This window comes from Alternaria metachromatica, assembly GCF_023757995.1.
Source record: "Alternaria metachromatica strain BMP 0045 chromosome Unknown scaffold_19, whole genome shotgun sequence".
Classification (NCBI taxonomy): Eukaryota; Fungi; Ascomycota; class Dothideomycetes; order Pleosporales; family Pleosporaceae; genus Alternaria; species Alternaria metachromatica.
Window position 1 is genome coordinate 508,046 of NW_026055510.1, and position 20,979 is coordinate 529,024.

At 54.3% G+C, this 20,979-nt stretch overlaps 6 protein-coding genes across 6 annotated transcripts; 3 read left to right on the top strand and 3 right to left on the bottom strand.

Annotated features, from left to right (window-relative positions):
• Positions 1-873: 873 nt before the first annotated feature.
• Positions 874-1,777, bottom strand: LCL3 (putative endonuclease lcl3; the record flags this gene model as incomplete). The annotated part of the gene is made up of 2 exons (XM_049334559.1): positions 874-1,326; positions 1,406-1,777. 2 exons carry the CDS (start codon positions 1,775-1,777, stop codon positions 874-876), a joined length of 825 nt encoding a protein of 274 aa, XP_049186445.1.
• A 1,504-nt stretch (positions 1,778-3,281) lies between these two features.
• J4E83_007657 (uncharacterized protein) lies at positions 3,282-6,681 on the top strand (the record flags this gene model as incomplete). The annotated part of the gene is made up of 2 exons (XM_049334560.1): positions 3,282-5,501; positions 5,551-6,681. 2 exons carry the CDS (start codon positions 3,282-3,284, stop codon positions 6,679-6,681), a joined length of 3,351 nt encoding a protein of 1,116 aa, XP_049186446.1.
• A 1,234-nt stretch (positions 6,682-7,915) lies between these two features.
• On the top strand, positions 7,916-10,300 carry J4E83_007658 (uncharacterized protein; the record flags this gene model as incomplete). Its single annotated transcript, XM_049334561.1, has 3 exons — positions 7,916-7,951; positions 8,002-8,156; positions 8,269-10,300. 3 exons carry the CDS (start codon positions 7,916-7,918, stop codon positions 10,298-10,300), a joined length of 2,223 nt encoding a protein of 740 aa, XP_049186447.1.
• A 961-nt stretch (positions 10,301-11,261) lies between these two features.
• Positions 11,262-12,229, bottom strand: J4E83_007659 (uncharacterized protein; the record flags this gene model as incomplete). Its single annotated transcript, XM_049334562.1, has 2 exons — positions 11,262-11,686; positions 11,734-12,229. The coding sequence occupies 2 exons, from the start codon at positions 12,227-12,229 to the stop codon at positions 11,262-11,264; spliced, it is 921 nt and encodes a 306-aa protein (XP_049186448.1).
• Positions 12,230-12,744: 515 nt separating this feature from the next.
• J4E83_007660 (uncharacterized protein) lies at positions 12,745-13,393 on the top strand (the record flags this gene model as incomplete). Its single annotated transcript, XM_049334563.1, has 3 exons — positions 12,745-12,879; positions 12,933-13,139; positions 13,202-13,393. The coding sequence occupies 3 exons, from the start codon at positions 12,745-12,747 to the stop codon at positions 13,391-13,393; spliced, it is 534 nt and encodes a 177-aa protein (XP_049186449.1).
• A 2,800-nt stretch (positions 13,394-16,193) lies between these two features.
• Positions 16,194-17,370, bottom strand: J4E83_007661 (uncharacterized protein; the record flags this gene model as incomplete). The annotated part of the gene is made up of 2 exons (XM_049334564.1): positions 16,194-16,321; positions 16,371-17,370. The coding sequence occupies 2 exons, from the start codon at positions 17,368-17,370 to the stop codon at positions 16,194-16,196; spliced, it is 1,128 nt and encodes a 375-aa protein (XP_049186450.1).
• Positions 17,371-20,979: the final 3,609 nt, after the last annotated feature.

Below are 20,979 nucleotides of genomic sequence, written 5' to 3' on the forward strand. Positions count from 1 at the left end.
GCGCGGGAGGAAGGTCGCTCGGTGGCCGACGGGTGAAATTGCAGGCTTATAGCTCGACCCAGTTGAGCAGAGCACGAATGACTCCCTCCGGGTTTATGTATAATCTGTGGGGAAGATGTGATGCGGCAGCCAAAAAATTCCAATGATGCGCGACGGGCCAATCAAGCTATCTCCGATAACGCACAGATAAGACCGTCGGCGATCCTGGGAGACGGGAGGGACGAAGCGTGGTATGCGGTCATTTACTGCCTCTATTTAATTCGCATTTCTTCAAATTGATCCACTCATTATACGCGACCCAGTCACAAGTACGCCCGATGTAAATGCGAATTGCTCTGTTTGCTACCATATTGTCGCGAGCAACATCGATGCGGAGCACCGATTGCGGCGCCGAAACTCTGATCCCCAGCATTCTGGCACGCAAGCACGGATGAGAAGAAATTTTGACATGGTCGTGCAGAGCTTTCTCCATACAGTCACACTAGCGCGTTGCGGAAGTCATTGCATTACTACTTTCAGCACCATGCGCACCTTCTTAGTAGTCATTCGTCTGTAAGGGCGGGTAGCACGAGTCGTGACACTCCTAGACGTACACTCGTTGTAGTAGAGTATGCCAACAACTCGCGCCCTTCAAGACCGCTTTCTTTGCGGTCTCTACGATCACACATCCACAAAATGCCAACATTGAACTAAACCAGTATCACATTGTGCCAATACGCTAATTCACTTTGTGGGGTCTTCGGACCGTTGGTGACTCCTCATGCTTGGGCCGGCACGATGAAGAAGCCTGGCGCGTTTCTGCCACGATCGCAGCACTCGTGTGCTTCTGCGCACGAGCAGGTGTATGACTGTGTCTCTAGCCGAACTTCCTCATCATGCCTTCTTTGCCTTATCTGCCTTGTCTGCAGCGGTGTGCCGATTCTTGTATTCGCGTGGGCTCTCCAGTGTCTTACTGCTGGCGCCTCCCATCCTCTGTATGAAGTTTGGCTTCGACCACATCCCGACCCTGTTCTCGCGAGCCTTTCTCTCTGCAGCACGATACTTTTCTTCAGCGGTACCGAACTCAGCACCTGTTTTGGCCTCGTATACGGTAGCCAATCCAGCCTTCAGCATCTCCAATCCAACGTCTTTCCTGAAAAGCCATCTGCGCACAAAAACCTGGGCGACGATGCGATCGTACTGATCACGTCGGTATATGTAGGCGCGTACTCGGCGGTTATGGATCAGATTGATGAGCCATTCATGGGCCTCTTTCGAATACGGCTGAGCTTCTCGGCCCCAGTGCGCAAGTTCTGGAGCGTCGACTCCAGCAATCCGAATATGTAGCTGGGCGCAAAGTTAGCCGTCGATAACGACGTGAAGTCCTACCGTGACGTCTAGTACCGTCTTGTTACAGAGCACTTACTGTCTGCCTGACGAGATCCTCTCTTTTTGATGGCACCTTCTTCCAGGGCAAGATACCCCACCCAGCTATTCTCCCACCTGGCGTGTGGAACAACCTGAAGTTGTCTGCATCTCCAACACTCGTGACTTGGCCAAATACACCTTTGCGGCGGTAGTAGTTTGGCTTGATGTGGTTGACGGTTGGGATGCGACGCAGATAGGACTTGTAGAGCCGGACACCAGCAACCGTCGAGACTGTGAGCGCGATCGCCGGAATCAGGGTCCTCGGCTCATACAGCGCGCTTGACCAGTTGTTTGGCTTCGCTGGCGCGATCCAATCTGCGAGTCCACCTTTCTTTTGGTCATCGTCGTTGCGTGACCACGGCCATCGCATTGTTTATTATGCGAGGTCGTGAGGTGTGGGAAGTGAAGACAGAAGACAGTGTGGGCCTCGAATTGTTGGCAATTGGCGCAGCGCGATCGCCTCGGTTTACATAGAAGGTTAGCGTCAATACCTATCACGTGATTACATGCGTTGTCAAGACTCCACGACAAGGGCAGAGGATTTGGAGAAAACTGAAGATGTAAAGTGCATTTGATCAGACTATCAAGCATTCTATCGTGTTCAGGTACATTGTCAGTATGTCAATGACGTGACGCCCAGTTGGCTTTCGACCCGGGAGCTGCAAAGTACGGTGCGCCACGGTGAAAGCACACAGTCTTCTAAGCGTCGATGTGTATTCGAGCATTATATGTCCCAGAATCAGGCAAAGGCTGCGATGGGTTGTGCTAGCAGGATCTGGCAGCCCTGGGCCCATGGTGTAGCACCAGCTATTGTCTTGAAAGTATGCCTTCGGCTTTGCAGGCCATCACAATCCACGCAGCACCAAGGAATATGTGCAACGGATGACATGTATGTCTGCGAGGGAGCAGAGTGCATCTCGAATAGTGCCTCGTAGACTACAACGCGCCGTCAAGATCATCCAATTCCGATGTTAGGAACTCGGTAGGCCGCGATCCGCATAGACGATATGTATGATGAGTCTCGATTGGTGGATATGATATAGTCGCAGTCTCGGATCTAGTACGGTGAAGGTTTGCGCAGGAATCTGTGAAAATAGGTGGCTTCTAGAGTCCTGTATGTCTCATCAGTCATGATCCAATCAGAGTGATATATACGTATCGAAGTACCTGCTATGTACAATAACATGTATTGCCTTTTCCCCCTCCTATGCTTCTATCGTTTCTCTCAGTTAGCTTCACCAGTGGAGGCTTACCCCAGGAGGCGCAATATGATGAATGCAGACATGCATGCAATGATGGAAAGCCTTGAAGCCATGCTATCGCGACTGCTGGTGAGGTATCAATAGATTGTGTGCATGTCTTGCGCAATATCCAGACCCAGGTGAAGGCCTTCGAGATGGAGATACGGATGTCTGGGGCTGGGTGTCGCAACGAGTTGTAGCACTGTTCGCTTCCGTAAGAGCGGGGTCGGCATTGCAGCTATCGGCGCTTCCTGGATGCCAAGCTACACATTAACATTGAGAGAGTATGCGCAAGTCCACCATGGCCATGATGGATGGCAGATGGGCGCCTCGAGGTGGGTGGGAGAGGGATGAAGTCAGGAACGACGGGGTTGGCTTGGACGGATTTTGCCTAGGTGGGTATGGCGCGTTTCTTTTCGTGCCTCGACCTCCAACTCTGGGCATCAGGTCTATCGTCTACTTGCATCCTGCCACCATCGCTACAACTTCAACCGAACCCCTCATGTTTTCGCAATAACTCTCACTCGTTACACGTTCTGACATTCGTAGAGGAATTGTGGCCAACCACTGACTGCGGCCCGTAGCCGCTTCCTTGTCAGGTGCCTCCCATTCCCTCCCCGGGTCTCCATCAGCATGTTCTCCATCGCATCCACAGCCGATCCCACCGCACTCGATGACGGCACGTATCTCTTCGACCAAACTCACGATGATCTCCTATCGATGCCAATGTCTAATGATAGCATACATCTGAAAGGCGGCATCGCACCTATACCTGGGTTTAGCAACCTGGGCTACGGCCGGGAATCGAGTGCGTCGTCCGTGCACTACGGCGATTCTCGCGATACATCAGAACTGGGCACAAGTCACGAAGGGGAGGAGTCTACTCCAGGTGCATTCGTTAATGGATATGGAGCCAACTATACACCTTCGCCACTGCAAAAGCCATTCACACCAAACTCAGGCATCAACGGCCTGACTAATATCCCGAACAAACATTCATCGCATCTGAAGGGCGGCAGTTCGCATGCGATTGCCAACGGAAACGACGCGAAACCTCATTCATCATTGAAAGACCATCGAAGGGACGCAGCGTTTACGACAAGAACACCACAGAGCCTGAGTCGCGCATCACATGCATCTTCAACCCCCGAGCTTCCGCAGTCACACGAGCAGCCGAAGAAGCATCGAAGGACAAATTCTCTTCCGGTGAAAGGAAAGGTCATTGAGATGAAGGCGAATTCAAGCATACCTGCAGAGCTTTCCTGGCCAGAGTTTGGCAGGCAATGTATTCTAGCGGCAGAGAACAGTCGGCTCAACCCATTCACTCTACATCCTGCTGAGTACGAGCTACTACGAGATCATGTAACTCACGCCCAGGTTACCATCTACCTCAACATCAGGAACGCGATACTTCGCTTGTGGCATCGCAATCCTCTGGTATACGTCTCTCTTGAAGAAGCGGCGGGATGCGCTCGAGACAAGCGTTATTTTGGCCTCGCGAAGGTGGCACACTTGTGGCTCATGAGGAACGGATACATCAACTTCGGATGCGCTGAGGTGCCTGATACTACTGGTACACTACCCAAGTCGAAAGCCAAGGTCGCGCGAAGACGGACCATAATCGTGGTGGGTGCGGGTATGTCAGGTTTAGGATGCGCTCGCCATCTGGAAGGACTGTTCGCCCAGCTGGGTGATCAGTTGACAGAAGCAGGAGAACTTCCACCTAAGATTACTGTCCTTGAAGCTCGCCCACGCGTTGGAGGCCGTGTCTATTCACACCCCTTTCTCAAGCAGTCTGGTTCTACACTTCCGCCCGGGCATCGCTGTACAGCTGAGATGGGCGCTCAGATCGTTACTGGATTCGAACACGGCAACCCGTTGAATTCGATCATCCGGGGTCAGCTCGGCATACCCTACCACGGTCTTCGCGACAACACTATACTCTACGACTACGATGGCACGGTTGTAGAGAGGGGTCAAGACATCTTGGTGGAGAAGCTCTACAACGATGTCCTTGAACGAGCGGCAGCATACCGAAACAAGTCAGCAGCTCATAGGACAGTAGAAGGCGATCGTGACCTGATGGCCTTTGGCCGTGAGCCAGCTGATGCCGGTGGTCCTACCGTCGCCGAATTGGAACACTCCGATGCTCCCCTATCCGCAAACGCTGCGAGCACCGCGTCAATGAAGCAAGAAAAACCGACAACAGGAGTGGAGAAGCTAGCTGGTAGGGCGTACCAACTCAGCGCTGGCTTCAACCCGGATGTCACAGCAGCTGACACGGTGCAAAGCATGGGTTGGGAACTCAAAGCAGGCGCATTAGGGACGCAGTCTTTAGATCTTGACACGATTGCGAAAGCGTCCCAGTATCCCACACTTGGGCAGACAATGGACGAAGGTCTTCTTCAATACCAATCGCTTGTCGATCTGAAGCCTAGAGACATGCGTCTGTTGAACTGGCATCACGCTAATCTCGAATATGCGAATGCAGTAAGCGTCAACCAGCTCAGTCTGAGCGGCTGGGATCAGGACATCGGCAATGAGTTCGAGGGCGAGCACAGCGAAGTGATTGGAGGATATCAACAAGTTCCGCGCGGCCTCTGGCAATGTCCCAGTCAGCTTGACGTCCGTTTCAACACCCCTATCAAAGCCGTTCATTACAACACTGAGGAGCAGTACCTGGGCAAAGCTGTCAGGATTGAGTGCACGAATGGCGAGTTTTACGAGGCCGATCAGGTTGTTTTAACAACCCCACTGGGAGTGCTGAAGTCCGGGTCAATCAAGTTCGAGCCTCCTCTACCTGACTGGAAGCAGGACGTTATCGAACGAATGGGTTTCGGTCTCCTCAACAAGGTCAGTTCAACTATGAGACGCTTGCTACGTTTTCTAACAATATGCATAGATCGTTCTCGTGTACGAAAAGGCCTTCTGGGAGCCAGACCGAGACATGTTCGGCCTGCTCAACAAAGCAGAGGAGGAAGCCAGCATGCGACCGGAAGACTACTCTGCGAAACGCGGACGATTTTATCTCTTCTGGAACTGTATCAAGACAAGCGGAAAGCCAGTGCTGATAGCGCTGATGGCAGGCGACGCTGCTCACTACGCCGAAGCGACATCGAACGATCAGCTCGTTAGAGAGGTCACGGACCGGCTCGACGCGATGTTCGCACCGAACCACGTTCCACTCCCAACAGAAACGATAGTGACGCGTTGGAAGAAAGATCCGTTCGCCCGCGGCAGCTATTCATACGTCGGACCACAGACACAAGCAGGAGACTACGATATCATGGCGCGACCCCATGGCCCACTACATTTCGCAGGAGAAGCAACTTGTGGCACACATCCCGCAACGGTGCACGGCGCTTATCTGTCAGGCCTTCGGGTTGCTGCGGAGGTTGCTGAGACAATTTTCGGACCCATCAGAATACCCAGCCCACTTGTTGAAAAGAAAGTGGTCAAGATCGAACAATCGCCAGGGACACCCAGCGTCGAGACGAAACGCCGATTCGAGCCTGCCGTTCCAGCATCAACGTCGAAGTCGAGAGATAACAAATCTGGACGGATACAACGCGATGAAGACTATGAAGCTGCCATTATAGGGGCTATATTGGAACAGATTGGTGAACGGCCAATCAAGCCAGGACGTACGGGCGTCAACCCGTTCCTGCTTTTCACCAAAGACTTCTGGTACATCTGCAAGCAGGAGTGCGACGACGCCCACAAAGCTAGGACAGGCAATCTTGAAGCCAAAGCACCGAAGCAAGAGATCCGTAATGCTGTGGGCTTACGGTGGCGCACGGCAGAGCAAGAAGTCAAGCAGCCCTACCTCGACCAAGCCAGCAACGCACGAGACGACGCGACGGCAAGTACAGCAGATTTCAAGGAGCGCGTAGACACGTGGGACAAAGAAGCCGCACGCATACGGCGCGAGTACATCCAGGCCAACCCGCCAGAGGGTGGAAACGAGGAGCTCATTCTTAACAGCCGCACAGCCATCGAGCTGGGAGCTGGCAAGCGATTGCGGAGACTCTAAGTCTTGTTTTGTTGTATCATTCATGTGTCATATTTGTGTTCCGTGGGCTATCAGCATTTGGAGGAGTTGAGATGGAGTTCGGGTAAAAGGGTGGCTGAGATTCTCGCGTGGCTATTTTCAACGGCAGGCGCACAACAATGTACACCCGCCTTGGGCATTTTCGTGAGGCAAGTGTATTTAGTGCGTGTATACTCCTTGTAATTCGTCGTCCACAGCGACAGAGGTAGAAATGTAGTGAGTAATACGGAACTAACATGAACGCATGACTGCCGCACACCCATTCGGACCCACCATGGATACCCTGTCGTCGAAGCTGATATGCGGGGGATGTGTGCCGTGCTGCATAAGACGGGAGGGTGCCCGCCTGCTGTTGAATCATGTGCATGGCCCCGGCAATATGTTGAGATGGGTGTCGGTGTTGGACTTTGAGTGTAGTCGACAGCGACTTGGCGGGGGTGAAATTCTGGACTGTCAGGCCTGGTGTCGTCATGCTCTGGACTTTTGCAGTGCATGTCACAACCACAGTATGGGAAGACGCTAGAAGCAGTTCCCTCGTCCCCCAATGACGATCGCGCTCTGGCAGCCGACAAGCGCCACGGTTGCTTGCCAGTCTTGTTCTAGAAGCGCGGCGCATGACTGGTGGGAGTTTAGCCTCGATGCAGGCGGCTGAGCGTCTTGTCCATCAGGCACACCGTCGGCGGGCTGGGCAGGGTGCCGTCGAGGGTCAGCGTGTCGTGATGGGGCATCAGCATCAGATGTTCTATGCATGTTCTTCGGTATCGCGCCCCACCGCGTGGGTGATACAATTCGCTGGCCGGGACAGCATTGGATGGAACGGCTGGCTTCAGCGCGTTAGTCCGAGGCGGTTCCTCGTTGGCGGGGTCGCGTGTGCCAGGTCGTGGGGATCTCTCGGCATCGGCCTCTCTTATGGCGCCTCTAGTCGCGTTAGCTATCCCAAAGAGCCATGCCTCGCCTCGCCTTGGTCCGTCTTCCGGCTCTGCTTCCCCAACCTGCCAGCCTTCCAAGCCGCTGTGCGTGAATTGCATCCTTCACGCCTCGTACCTCTGCCGGCCTCCATGTTGCCCTTCGCTCCTTCCACAACCCTGGGCCCGCACCCAGTAGCACCTTCCCCAGCCCGTTCGCACCACGACCGTGCCCACATCGCCTGAAGTGCTGTCGCATTAGCCCTCGTCCGCCTGCACCCCACCCTTTCCCTGCGCACGATACCCCAGCCATGAGTTCCTTTTTCAGTCGCATCAAGTCCGGTGCTGTGAGTCGCGCGTTCGTCGGCAATGGCTGGCCCTGACTGACATACCATAGCCGCCCTTGAGCCCAGCGACCGGCAGCATACCCGTCAGGAAAGACCCCAACGCACCCGAGGTGACGCCGCTGGAGAAGCTGCTGCTCAACGCGGGCCCTCTGCGCGGCGACGGCAGCGACAAGTTCTTCGGCTTTGAGAATGTAAGTCTGGCTACGTAACCGCCCTTCGCGAGTCGCCTGCTGACAACGCTATGCTCTAGTTTGGAAGCACATGGTATGCACACGTCTCGTCCACTCCCGTTCCGACACATACTGACTGCCCGCCAGCTACTGCAACTCGATAGTCCAGTGTCTATACTACTCAGTGCCCTTTCGAGAACAGGTCATCAACTTTCCCGCGCGCTCGCCCCCAGAAGCCCTCGAGAGGCCCACGTCAGGCCCCCTCAAACTCAACACAAACCTCCCAAATGGCCAGAGTACAGCCCTCTCACCCACAGGGCGCACCTCACTTTCCAGCCCAAATGCCAAAAGTCCCGCAAAGCCGGCAACCACGCCAGGCGCGACGAACCAGCCCCCAGGCACCAAGCCCGAGGATAACAAAGACTCGCCAGAGTACAAGAAGAAGCAGGCTCTGGCGGCCGGTCCGGTTCTGCAGATGGACTACGAGAACGCAAACGCATATGGCATGAACGAATCGCTATTTTCATCGCTGAAAGATATATTCGAGGCCGTCATAGCACACAGATCACGCATAGGCGTCGTCAGCCCACACAAACTTCTCGAGATATTGCGGCGGGACAATGAGATGTTCCGGACACCTATGCACCAGGATGCACACGAGTTCCTGAACTTACTGCTGAACGAGGTCGTAGATAATGTCGAGAATTACTCCAAGAGTCGCCCAGCCCAAGTGGAAGAGATAACCGAGGACGGCGAGACTGTAACGGATGGCCAAGTAGTGACCGCGCGGAACTCGGTGGCCTCTGCCAAGTCGAACTCTGGGTGGGTACACGAGCTGTTTGAAGGCACATTAACGTCCGAAACACGATGCCTCACATGCGAAAACACATCACAGCGAGACGAGGCATTCCTGGATCTGTCTGTCGATCTGGAACAGCACTCGTCAGTGACGAGCTGTTTGCGCAAATTCTCAGAAGAGGAGATGTTGTGTGAACGGAACAAATTTCATTGCGACAACTGTGGAGGCCTGCAAGAGGCGGAAAAGAGGATGAAGATCAAGCGATTGCCCAAAATCCTGGCCTTGCATCTCAAGCGTTTTAAGTATACCGAGGATCTCCAGCGCCTGCAGAAGCTCTTCCACCGCGTCGTATACCCCTTCTACCTCCGGCTGTTCAACACCACCGATGAAGCAGAAGACCCAGACAGACTATACGAGCTATATGCAGTTGTGGTGCATATAGGAGGTGGGCCCTATCATGGTCACTACGTATCCATCATCAAGACGCAGGATCGAGGCTGGCTATTGTTCGACGACGAGATGGTTGAGCCGGTAGACAAGGCCTACGTCAGGAATTTCTTCGGTGGAGAGAATGTGCTGGCTTGTGCATATGTCTTGTTTTACCAGGAGACAACAGAAGAAGCCATGATGAAGGAGCAAGAAGCCGACGCTCTCGCCGAAGCAGAGCAAGCTGCCAAGATGGCACAGGAAGAAGTCACGACACCGAAAGCGAACGGGGTCAACGGCCAGTCATATCATACCTTCCACAACGCGACCACCCCCACGATGGAAGAGGCCGACAAGTTCGCAAGCCTCGACCATGCAGCTACCGCCCCACCGCTTGCACATGTTCAAACGAACACCGACCATCACCCAGTCGAACATACCACAACTCAGGTCCCCGCACTCGCTCCACGCAAAAGCAATCTCGGGCTCTTCGGTAAGAGCAAAGAAGAGAAGGAACGCAAGGCTCAGGAGAAGGAGCTTGAGAGGCAAGCGAGGGAAAAGCGCAAAGAGATGGAAATCCAACGGCGCGAAAACTACCGCAAACAAGAAGATGACCTCCGTGCAGCACTCGAAGCCAGCAAAACATCAGCAGCTGAAGAAGAGAAGAAACGCGTCGCGAGTGGGGAGGTTGTACCACCACCCCCAAGTGCGGTCGGGGAAAAGGACAAGGCTGCGAATGGCTTTGGCAGCGTCAAGGGTATGAGCGGATTGAGTCGTTTTAGGCATACATCAATGAGTCTCAAAGCCAAACCCAAATTCTGGTCCGGAGGCAAGGACAAGCACGACGGTACGACAGACGAGCACAACCCGCCCGATACACCCACCACCGACACCGACAAGGACGGCAAGAACCGCTTCAGTCTAGGGCGGAAGAAGAGCACGTTCAAGTTCTAGGAGACTTGGAATGCCGGGCCGTAACCGAGTGTCGCTGATTGTTGCATTGTTAGCTTTGGATCCAACAAGTTCACCTGTTGGAGTGAGTCTCTTCTGAGCGGATGAGGACGAAACCCAAAGCGTCGGCGGTGCATTGCATAGTTACCTTTTTCTTTCCTCTCGCAGTCTCTCTCTATGTCTTGTTAACTTGACGATGGCGTTGTAATTTACCATCCCCCACGGATTGGGCGGGTGTATTGTGCATATTCAATCTTCGGAATACCGTTGTAGCGTACTCGTTTGAGCAAAACTGCGAGTTTATGGCGACGACAAGAATAGCGAATTATACTGTTTCTCGAGCTGCTATGACCTCTTGTTGTTGTCGTTTTGATATCTGTCACGAGTCTATTGGGTTGGGTTGTGCATGGTGGGGATGTTCACTTCGTACCTCGACAGTACTGTGTTTGGCTGGTGATATCAGAACTACTTTGTGTGTGGTCTATCATTTGACAGGGGGAATTGTCGAGACTTTGACTTCTTATAATTTCCAGAGATCATGTACTCTTATGACGCGGAAATACCTTGATGTCTTGAAAGGATTGTTGTAGCTCAATAGGCTGCCATCAGATGGTCGTTCAGGAAGAAGGCGACTTGCTCTTTTCGAGATGGTCTAGAGACACGGCAGTCGCATGCTGGAAGAGAATATGCTTGAAGCGATGATTACTGTGAAAGAATTGGGTCCAAATTATATTTGATATAGTAACCATATCCATCAGTGCCGAAAGAAGAGAAGCTTGCATCTGCTTTTTTCCTCCGCAGATTAGACTAGAAAGTCGAAACGCAGACACTCTTCCGCAATGGACCGACGCCCTCGATGCCACCTTTATAAACGCCCGCTACTCAATGTTTGCCGCAACCCGCTATACTGATACACCACGCACGCGTACAATCTGCACCACACGTGAACACAATCGACCACCGTCTATGAGAACTTCCACCGGTTACCACAGTTCATGCACTCGCAGAACGTAGTCATAGGTTCATCAGCGGACCTAGTCTGCGCTTGACTGTAGCTGACCATCTTCTGCTTGCACTTGCCGCACTGGAACTCCTTAGAGATGGCCTTTTCGACTTGTGCAACCATGGCTTGGTTCATATTGAGCTTTTCCAACTCCTCGTCCTCTTTTTTGCGCGCATCCGATTTCATTTCGTCGTGTGTCATGACGACAAATTGCTTGGCGGGTATATCGCCGCTGAATACGCGCCTGCGGAGTTGAGGGTTCGATTTGTTCTTGAGGTTCTGGAAGAGAGAGCGCATCTTTTCCTTGTAGGCGTTATTCACGCTGCCGGCGTTACTGTAGGCGGCGGCTTCGACTTGCTTTGCGACACCGAGGATCTCGTCGGGCACTGCACATGTCAGTCAAGTACAAGTTACACGATATGCTCGAACCTACTCGCTTCACTCATAAAGGCCAAGCCATCGTACATCAGCCTTACGCAGTTGTCGCGTGCCTCGTCCCCAGTGACTTGGTATTTGACCTTGTCGGTCTTGTGATTGCGCTTGTCGGCGGCGACATCGTGCTTCTTCTTTGCCAGGCTGGGGGCCGGTGACGCAGTCCCTGAGGGTGGAGGAGCTGGCGAAGATGCTGCACCTCCGTTCGCGGCTGCTTTTGCGGGACCATTCATCTTGGGTGGCTGCTTCTTCTTGACCTCGTCCCTCCACTTTGCTACCAGTTCTGTCGCCAGCTTTTGTACAGCCGGGTCCTTGTGCGATCGCAGACGGTTGATGGTGACACCAATGCGGGTTGAGCGCAAGAGATCCTCGGTCGCTTGCACACCCGTCTTCAAGTCGTTGAGCAGCTTGATCACAGAAGCGCTTGGCTCGCCCTCGGCCACAGCTTTTCCGATGGCCTTGCCACGGAGCTCAATCTCTTTGGCGTCCATTGCCATAGTTCAGGCAGCAATCCTCGAGGTTTGGTATACACCGGGCGCAAGATTGTTGTTGTCTTGGTAAAACCGTCGACGATGTTTGTGAAGTCGCAAATACAGTAGGATGGGCCTGCTGCTTGGGTGATTGGGAGAGATTCTGTCGCTGTCACGCGGGCAAGGTCTCTCTGATTTGTTGTTGCGACTGAGAGGTCGGAGGTTCGGCGCGGGGTGCTTGAGCGCGTCCGGAGCAGGTATACGCGACGTTGGTAAGCGGAAGGTGTCGGCGACTGTACAGGCGACAGATGGCAGCTAGGCGGCAGGAGGGAAGGAGATGTGGTGCGATGGCATCGTTGCTCGAGATCTAGAAGTTGCGTTTGCTGAAGAGGCCCGAGCTCAGCAACGCTAGCCTCCGCGTTCACCCAAAGGCAACCGCGACCGTTTACCTGGGATCTACCGGACTAGGGACCGACGACAACTGCTGCAGCCGTGAACCTCTACCTCCGGAATAACCAAAAGCCAACATCCGAAGTATCACTATGGCCGAAAACGCGGCGCCAGGAAGCGCAAACAACACGGGCGCAGACAGCTCGCGCGGAATGCCCTACTACGAGAGACTGCGACGCGACTTGCGCGAGTCGCTCAACAAGAAGCGCATCATCGACAACAGTCTGGTCAGTACAGCCAATGACGCGTTGTGAACTTGCGTGTTGACTTTCCATGGCAGCTACAACTAGAAGACAACATCCTCCGAGTCGAGACGCAATACCTGGAAGAGACGAGCGCCGGAAACATTATCAAGGGCTTCGACAACTACATCAAGGGAGCGGCGACCACCACGACAGCAGGAGGAGCAGGCACCGCGACCAGACGGAAAGCGCCCATCAGTGATGCAGACCGGATATTCAGTCGGAGCTCTACAAGCTTCCTGAGGGTACGTGGAGATACGGCGCTTGCTCATGGACAGCCAAAGAATCGATGCTGACTGCACTCCAGGAATCTTCCACACCGGGCTCCGCGACGCCATCGCACGCTCCTACTCCAACTTCGTCCTTCCCTACACGCGAATCGAGCCAACCTACAAACGGGGCGAGGCCAGGAGGAAGCAAGAAGAAGAAGGCAGCCGACGACGACGACGATGACGGCAACAAGACGAAGCGACAGAAAATTTCCTACGGACGCGAGTGAGCACCGATCCCAAGACTCCGACACCGCTCGCTTCGAAAGCGGCGGGATACAAGAATCCTGAAATTACAAAAGAGTACCAAAGTTTCTCCAGGCGAGCAATTTGCTCGAGAGGACGATTGCGCGTCCTATGGGTCCCGAGACACGGAATCTAACACGCCTACCAACAAAATAGGAAGGCACAAAAGCATCGGTTAGGCACCCGGAGCTGCGCGTGTTCAGCGTGTGGATACCTTACAACAGGCGCGGGAGGGCTGAAACTGTCGTAGATCAGACTTGGGAACGCGGGGTTGGTTCAATCTCGATATGAGACCCACTTTAGGGAGGATAACGTACTACACCACCAGCGGACGACAACGCATCTGTGCTGACTAGCTGGCGTTCGTAGTGGAGATTACCTGATGCTTGAATTTGGTGCTTGCTTCGAGGAATGGCGGTGGAGTTCGGCTTGGCACTTTGTTACGCGCAAGCCGTGTTTGTAGTCTCTGCTGGCGGCTTCATCTCTGCGAAGCGGATTTCATGCTTGACGAGGGTTAGCATAGTGGATCACGAAGTAGAATGCGAAGTGCAAGTCCCGCTTGTCGCAGCCAGAGATTGTGAAGGATTCAAAGTACATCATCTGGGGATAGCGGTAGCTAATGAGCTTTTCGAACCTGCTTCCCTCGATTCTTCATGACATGGTAGCACCGCAATGTGTAGTGAAGATGAGGCGTATGGTCATAGTCCTACCATCCTTGTCGTTAACCGCTGCAGAGACCCTTCTTTTCGTCAAGATCAAGAATAGCAAGGGCATTAATGCATGCAATCCCAAGCCTCATATGGTTGTTTTCAAGCGGCGTAGACACGACCAGGATTGAGATTATACTACCAGCCATGGTCGCTTAACATGAGACGGCTGCGCAGGAAGTGCATGCTGGTAGGCTGTGGACTTCGCATCCTGGAATATCATGGTATGCGGAACTATAACCCAACGACACCAGTTCGCTTCAGCTAAGGCACTCCGCCCTCGCTTCGTGAGCGTGTCGGTGCATGGTACCACTTGGAGACGCGATCGCCGGAGATTAGGATAGCAAAGCGAAAGGGTGTCTCCCTTACGAACCAACGGTCAAAAACGCAACACTGGCTTGCATGATGGCTTGCAATTCCGTGTGGTGGCCACAAGGTTTACGGTTTCAAAGGCCGACCGAAATAGAGGAGCCGGAGCGGGTGGCGAAAAGACAGGTGTTTAGGACCACGGCGGAGATACTTTGTCCTGAGTGGTGGTTCGGCGGTATTGCAAGCTAGATTACAGCGCACTCTCCGGGCACCAACAGGCGCGGCGGAAACCAGTAGCAAGCGGAGCGAAATAGTCACGCACTCGCCTCGTCACGTTCTCGTAACGCGATATGTTGCCTCAAGTTTCGCGATGCTGTAAGTCGTCGCGTCCTTACGACGATCTTTACTCGAAAAATGGCACGACTCTACAGCCGTCAGGCACACTACGATCTCATCTCAGGCTGCTTTCGGACCGTCTCCAGCGCGTGACCCACTGTTACAAGCGAGCATCGTGATTGGCACTTCCTGCAAAGCAGAGAAAATAAAAAGTCCCGCAGCCGACGCGACGCAGAGAGAAAGCCCGACGTCAGCAGCTATGGGGCTTTGCGCTTTCGAGTGAAACAAGTGACATCGTTGCGTCCCACTCAGCCTCGTACGCAACTCCGACTTTAATGGCAGGGGCTACCATGAGTGACGGGACCGGTGGGTGTGAAAGCGAATGATAGCATAGAACCAAAGCCTTTGGCGGCCCAAGGTGCGGCGGCAGACATCCCACTCGCTGAGGTAAGAAGGGTCTTGCGGCTAGCAAGGGGCTGACGCTGCATGACGGGAGCCAAGACTGACCCCTTGTCGTAAGCCCACCGCTCACGGGACGCCAAATGATGGCATTGCGGAGACAAGGTCATGACGAGGTCGCGTTGGCTAAACCGGCGACCGAGGTATCGCAAGTGACGACCGGAGACCGCGCCATGGTCCCGAACCAAAGGGCCGCTGCCGTCACTATGTCAGCTGGTGAGAAGAATTTGGAAGTTTTCGAGACAGAGAAAAAACGGGAGATGGTATGCATGGGATTAAACAAGGGTCTTTGATTTCAGCCGCGTTCCTATCCACAATATGGAGGGATGCGTCATTTCGATCCCGCTGCCTGTATTCGACGACTCAGTGTCTGTCGGAAAGCCATCCTGGCTTGTACCCCCATTCGGTGGGTGGCACCTATGCGCGCGCGCTGCAAGCTACTACTGTACAAACGTCATTGTGCTAACCGACCCTCCGCACGACTCTATGTCGGGAAAGGGTGGTTGCTAAAAGAGAGTCTAAAATATTAAAGGGTATAAGCGAATGGTGATGACAAAATGCTCCATGACGACTATGGGTCAAAGCCCTTGTCGAGCAATGTCGAAAGATTAAATAAGCAACGGCGGGCGGCAAGAGACCAGGCCCGGATAAGACAAACGCGTAATGTTACAGGGTGCTGAAAATCGCTCGGAAACGGAATACTCGTAATTCGGAACACCAGAACGCCGTGGTGGTCTCTCGGGTCGAGGGCCAGGTGGTATCTCAGTAAAAAACCGTGGGCAGCGATGGGTAGAAGGGAAGGACCGTCCCAGATTGTTGTCGTTTCGATCTATAGTCGTGACTAGGAAACGCGCGACGGTGGTATCTCAAAACATTATATGTACTGAAGACGTGTGCGACGAAGCGGTTGGTGTGAGTCCTGGGACGGGGTCGAGACAAGCAAAGCACTAAATGCGACCAAGGTGGTGATCACCTAGTGATCGACGCTCTCCGGTGAAGGGTGGTCGATGCTGCCGTCGTTCTTGTGAACCTTGCGATGTCTCCTCAGGTTGGATACGACGGAGAAGTGGCGGCCACAGCCATCGACTTCGCATGCGAATGCTGTCATAATGTTAGTGGTGTAGATTGTGATGTGCTAGGGAGTGCTTACGCTTCTCGCCAGTGTGGCTGTACATGTGCGTCTGTAGCGAACTTGGTCGTGTGAAGCGCTTGTCGCAGATCTTGCACTTGTGCTTCTTTTGCGAGCTGGAGGAGACCTTTGAGCTGAACTGGCTCATCATCGACGCAGGCGCGGGAGGCATGTTGGCACCGAGGAGCGCATTGGGGCGGGGCAAAGTGCGCGAGTTGCCAAGATCGACAGACTCAGATGCAGAGCTGTAATCTGTCACAGAGCCCTCACCACCGTAGTACCCATTCGGGCCATAGCTGCCTGATGAGATTGACGAGTGTGTCGAGTGTGCGGAAGGGAAGCCGTAGGAATCGGTCGAGCTGCGGCTGGTTCCTTGAGAGCCGTAGATATTCCTAGGAGTAATGTCTGACTGACTCAGGGAGACCATGCCACGGCTTGCGTCAAGCGCATCGCTAAAGCTGTTGCGCGGTTGCTGTGCGTTCATTCTGCTAAAGTCAACAAGTGAACTTTGGCGTTGTCGTTGGGCTGCGCTCTCTACGGACTCGTAGAAGGCTATTGAGGGGACTGACGGATGTGAAGAGCGGCGGGAGGCATCCTGTTGGTATGCGTACGGGCTCCTTTCTGTGTTGCCATATTCCACCTGAGAGTAGGGTGCGGAAGTAGGAGCATAGGTTTGGTTTGGTGATGACCCAGAGGTAGCATAGCCAGTAGGGTATCCTCGCGACATGATATCTTCAGACGTAACAAGTAAGTTCTCTGTTCCGAAAGTGCCGTCCGGGAGAGTAATACCTTGTCCCATGGGAGGAGCTGTGACTGGCAGACTGTGGAACGGGATCGCAATGCTGGTAGGCCGTTGCGCGTCTACATTGGGTGCGACCGTTGTTTGGTACAGTTGCTGCTGCGAGGCGCCGGTGGACACCCACGGGTTGGTGAAGTGTGGTTGTTGTTGGGGGTAGCGCATGTGATCGTAGCCCATGCTGCTAAGCTGGGGTTGCTGGCGGTTGTCGACTGCCATTGCCATTGCGATGTCGATGGTTGCGGAGGTGAGGTGGAAGGGACCGGAGGAGAAGGTGGTACAAGAAGACGAATGTGAGTGTTACAACAGGCACTCTACTCGTAGATCCAGGTGTGAAACGTGATAGTTCGAGGGTTGAAAACGTGGAGATAGTCGATCACAGGTACTCAGTGGTGGGATCTGCGACCTTTTGAATTCACTCTGACACTGGGGACTCCCGTGCAGTGGTAGTCCAAGTCGAGTAAAGATAATCCCTCTGGTATGTCGATCAGTTGACCTGTACTAACCAGGAGCCGTGGCGATGAACCAGCGAGATTAGGTGTAGGGCGAAAGCGGACACCAGTGACTGGGTGGCAGACGCTCGAGCGTTTCAAGTGAAGCACAGTGCTTGCAAGGAGCAGAATGCCCAGCGGGTGCAGGGGCGGACCGTGTGGGCTGGGGTTGCGTGTTGCGTGTCGCGGTGGAAGGTTCGGTAACGTTATTCGCTGCAAAAGCAAACCAGCGACAAAGAAGTAAGGATGTGAGGGTAACGATGATGAAAGCAGTATTGATAGTCTCTGGTACGAGTTAAGGCAAGAGACAATTTAGGATTGAGTAAAGCTTAGAGGTTGGGGAGTGTTGATCAGCAGGCGATTTATCGGGGAAGAGACACTGATAAATTCCGCTCCTTGAAGCGTTTACGTCTTTTGGGTTCACAGCACCTCCATCATAGGCTGGCAGCCAAGCGTAGTGAGCAGGCAAGTTGGCTGAAGACCCCGGAAGCACCTACGTCGGTGACGACAGGGATGGTTTGCGCTAAGGCATCTTTCTGCACGCTGCTTTTAAGCGTGTGGGGAGCGTTATTCAATGGCCTGCCCACGGCCGATGTGGCATCCGCGCCATTGAGCGCAGTGGGCTCAACAGCCTTCAGCTCCCGTTTACTCACGCCAGCGTCTACCGCTTCTCCATTGCGCTATCACCGGCAGCCCTCTCACCCGTGAGAGGCCAGTGGTGCGCCAAACAAGCCCTCGCCGCTAGGCAAGCCTTTCGTCTCTGCCAGACAGCTGCGAATCAGCGGGCGGTAGGCGCGGGAGGGATTTTTGGCTTTTGTTTTGGCGTGCATCCACTTGGCCAGGGTCGACGAGGGGTATGGAAGTGGACTAGTGCATTCACTCACAATTGCATCCTGCCGTTTTGGTCAATGAGCGCTAGCCTGATGAGCGATAAGAGTGAAATGCTCCGCAGTAATGCTGACGAGTGCGGCAGGCCTGGGAGTTGCCCTGTGTCCTCATCCTGGCGATATCTGATCACCCCCTAAGCATTGCTTCTGAGACTGTCGACACTCGACGCTGCAGAACAACGGTCGCCTAGCAGCACGCTCCACCGCAACCAAGAAAGGGACCGAAAAGGCGGCTTCGCAAGCTTGCGGTTTCGAGGTGCATCGCGCCGGACACTGGCCGGAGAGGCTGCTTTCGCGTCGCGGAGTCGGACCGCCACAACTATCTCCACGTTGTTGCGTAAACTCGAACTCTGTGAGTTTCTCTCCCTCTGTCCTAGCGTTGGTTCCGCCCCTCTCCTGACTCTCCGTCGTGCACGGCGCACTCAGAAAAAAAAGCGCCCGACGTGAAATTAGTCCCCTGAAGCAGCGCCTGTGCGCATACCTAAGCAATGGGCAAGCGTTTGATCGCCGTCCATGTTGCTTTGGCTGCAACGACTGTAGCTTAGCCAGATGGCGGGTCACGAGCTGCGGCATCCACGACAGTCTCGGGAACTGCCTTGTCCAATAGGGGCACCACAGGCACGTCGGTCGCAGTCGGTGTACCTGCTCGGCACCATGTAACTGTACTCGACTCACACGCTGGGCCGAGTCTTGAGGAAGACACCACTTTGGCTTCCCACAGAGCTCCAATCAGTCGCACTCCCCAATATCGGCTTGCCCTTGGGATGGAGGCGTCATGTGTAGCAGGGCTGGTTGTGTGTGCGGTCGCTATATCCACCAATGACGAAATCGTGAGCCGATAGCACAGCGTCGACGATTGGCCTGGGGCAGGGTGTTTCGTGCTCCGTATCTTCGGCCTGTCATTGACGCGGACCGGATGGTTAGCTGGGAGGAATGATGAGAGCCAAGGCCCATTTGCACACCCCGCTGACACGCGCGCTGGTGGAAGGTGCTGTAGGATGTGGGCGCATCATGGGTGCTTGCTGGCAATGTCGTCATAGGAAGCCCGCCCTAGCGCAGACGCTAGAGGCCGTAAGCGAGCTGTCATTGGCGCAGCCCCCAAGCGGTACCTGGCGACAGTGAAGGCCATGCAGGATGATGTAGGAGCGGTCAAGCATGCAGATGATTTGCCGCCCGGGATATTGAGCATGCTGCACAGCAGCCATTGTTGCAGTGCGTTATACCAGCGGGCAGAACGCTGTGTTGGGCGTTCAGCGCGCGTTGTGGCTTGGGGCCTTTGTCTGAATGCGAGCGCGAGCACGAGTGGCAATGGGCAGAAAGCATGCACTCGGAACCTGCCATCTCACCGCTGTATGCCTGGTCGACGTGAGTGGTTAGGTGTTGGGACAAAAGGGCCGCCTTGCATCTCAAGCGCACGGAGCTGCTCTGCAAACCCCCTCACTGTGTTCGTGGCTCCGCGGGGCCTGGTCATGCAGGGCAAGATCTGTTGGAGCAGCGCCATCCCGCTCAACATCGAGCGTGCAGCCTGCACTATCAAAGTCACTTGAGCGTCAGGCCTCCACTTCGCTGCGTCTGCCTCTGCCGCTACTCTGCGTATGCAGCTGTCGGCGGGAGTGGTACCCTACTCGAGTGGCCGGTGAATCGAGTGCAGCATCTGACGCCGCGCTGTGCATCGCATCAGCAGCAGAACAGCAGGCCAAAAAGAAGTGGACGTGACCCATCCCCAGCGCTATCTGCTGTCGCAAAGGTCGTAGGGTGTCGGCAGCCGCTCGCTCGGCATTTGGACATTGGACCCTGCATTCGCAAGCCATGCCAGATCACCGAAGTTTATTAGCCGTTGTCTGTGAGCATCCTGCGCCCACCTACGCCCACCGCCAAGCCATTTGGGTACTCGATAAGCTCTAGGGTGGATTGTTTTTTATTTCCGAGATCGCACACTAGCTTTGCAATACGAGCAATAGCACAAGGCGTGTGGAGAAGCAAAGCCGGCTCTCCAGATACCTGCGGCTTTGCAGACAATCTATGTGCAACAGCATCCCATAGTTCTGGAGATCTTCAGTAAGCGTTCCCCGCGATCTTCATATGAGCCAGATATGCGGCTCTGCGAGATCGATCAGCAGCGAGTGATTGTCAGGCACACGTGTTGGACACGTTCACGACGAAGCTGCGCAGCACCGAATTGGTTGCGCAAACCATCTCCGCCGAGGCTTGTGTGCAGCTAGTGCTCAACAACCGCTCCATAGCCACGTAGCGCACGAACAAACTCCTGCTAGATCCGGGCAGCAGGTGAACCGAACAGCGCCTAAACCAGCGACAAAAAGCCAGCAGTAAAACCGCAAAACAAAAGCAGTCGGCGAGGCAGCGAATCAAGTGCGCCCGACACTCTGGTACATTAACCACCAGGTCCATTTTGCTAGCAAAAACACTAGTCACGGGCAGCGGTGCAATTGCGCGCT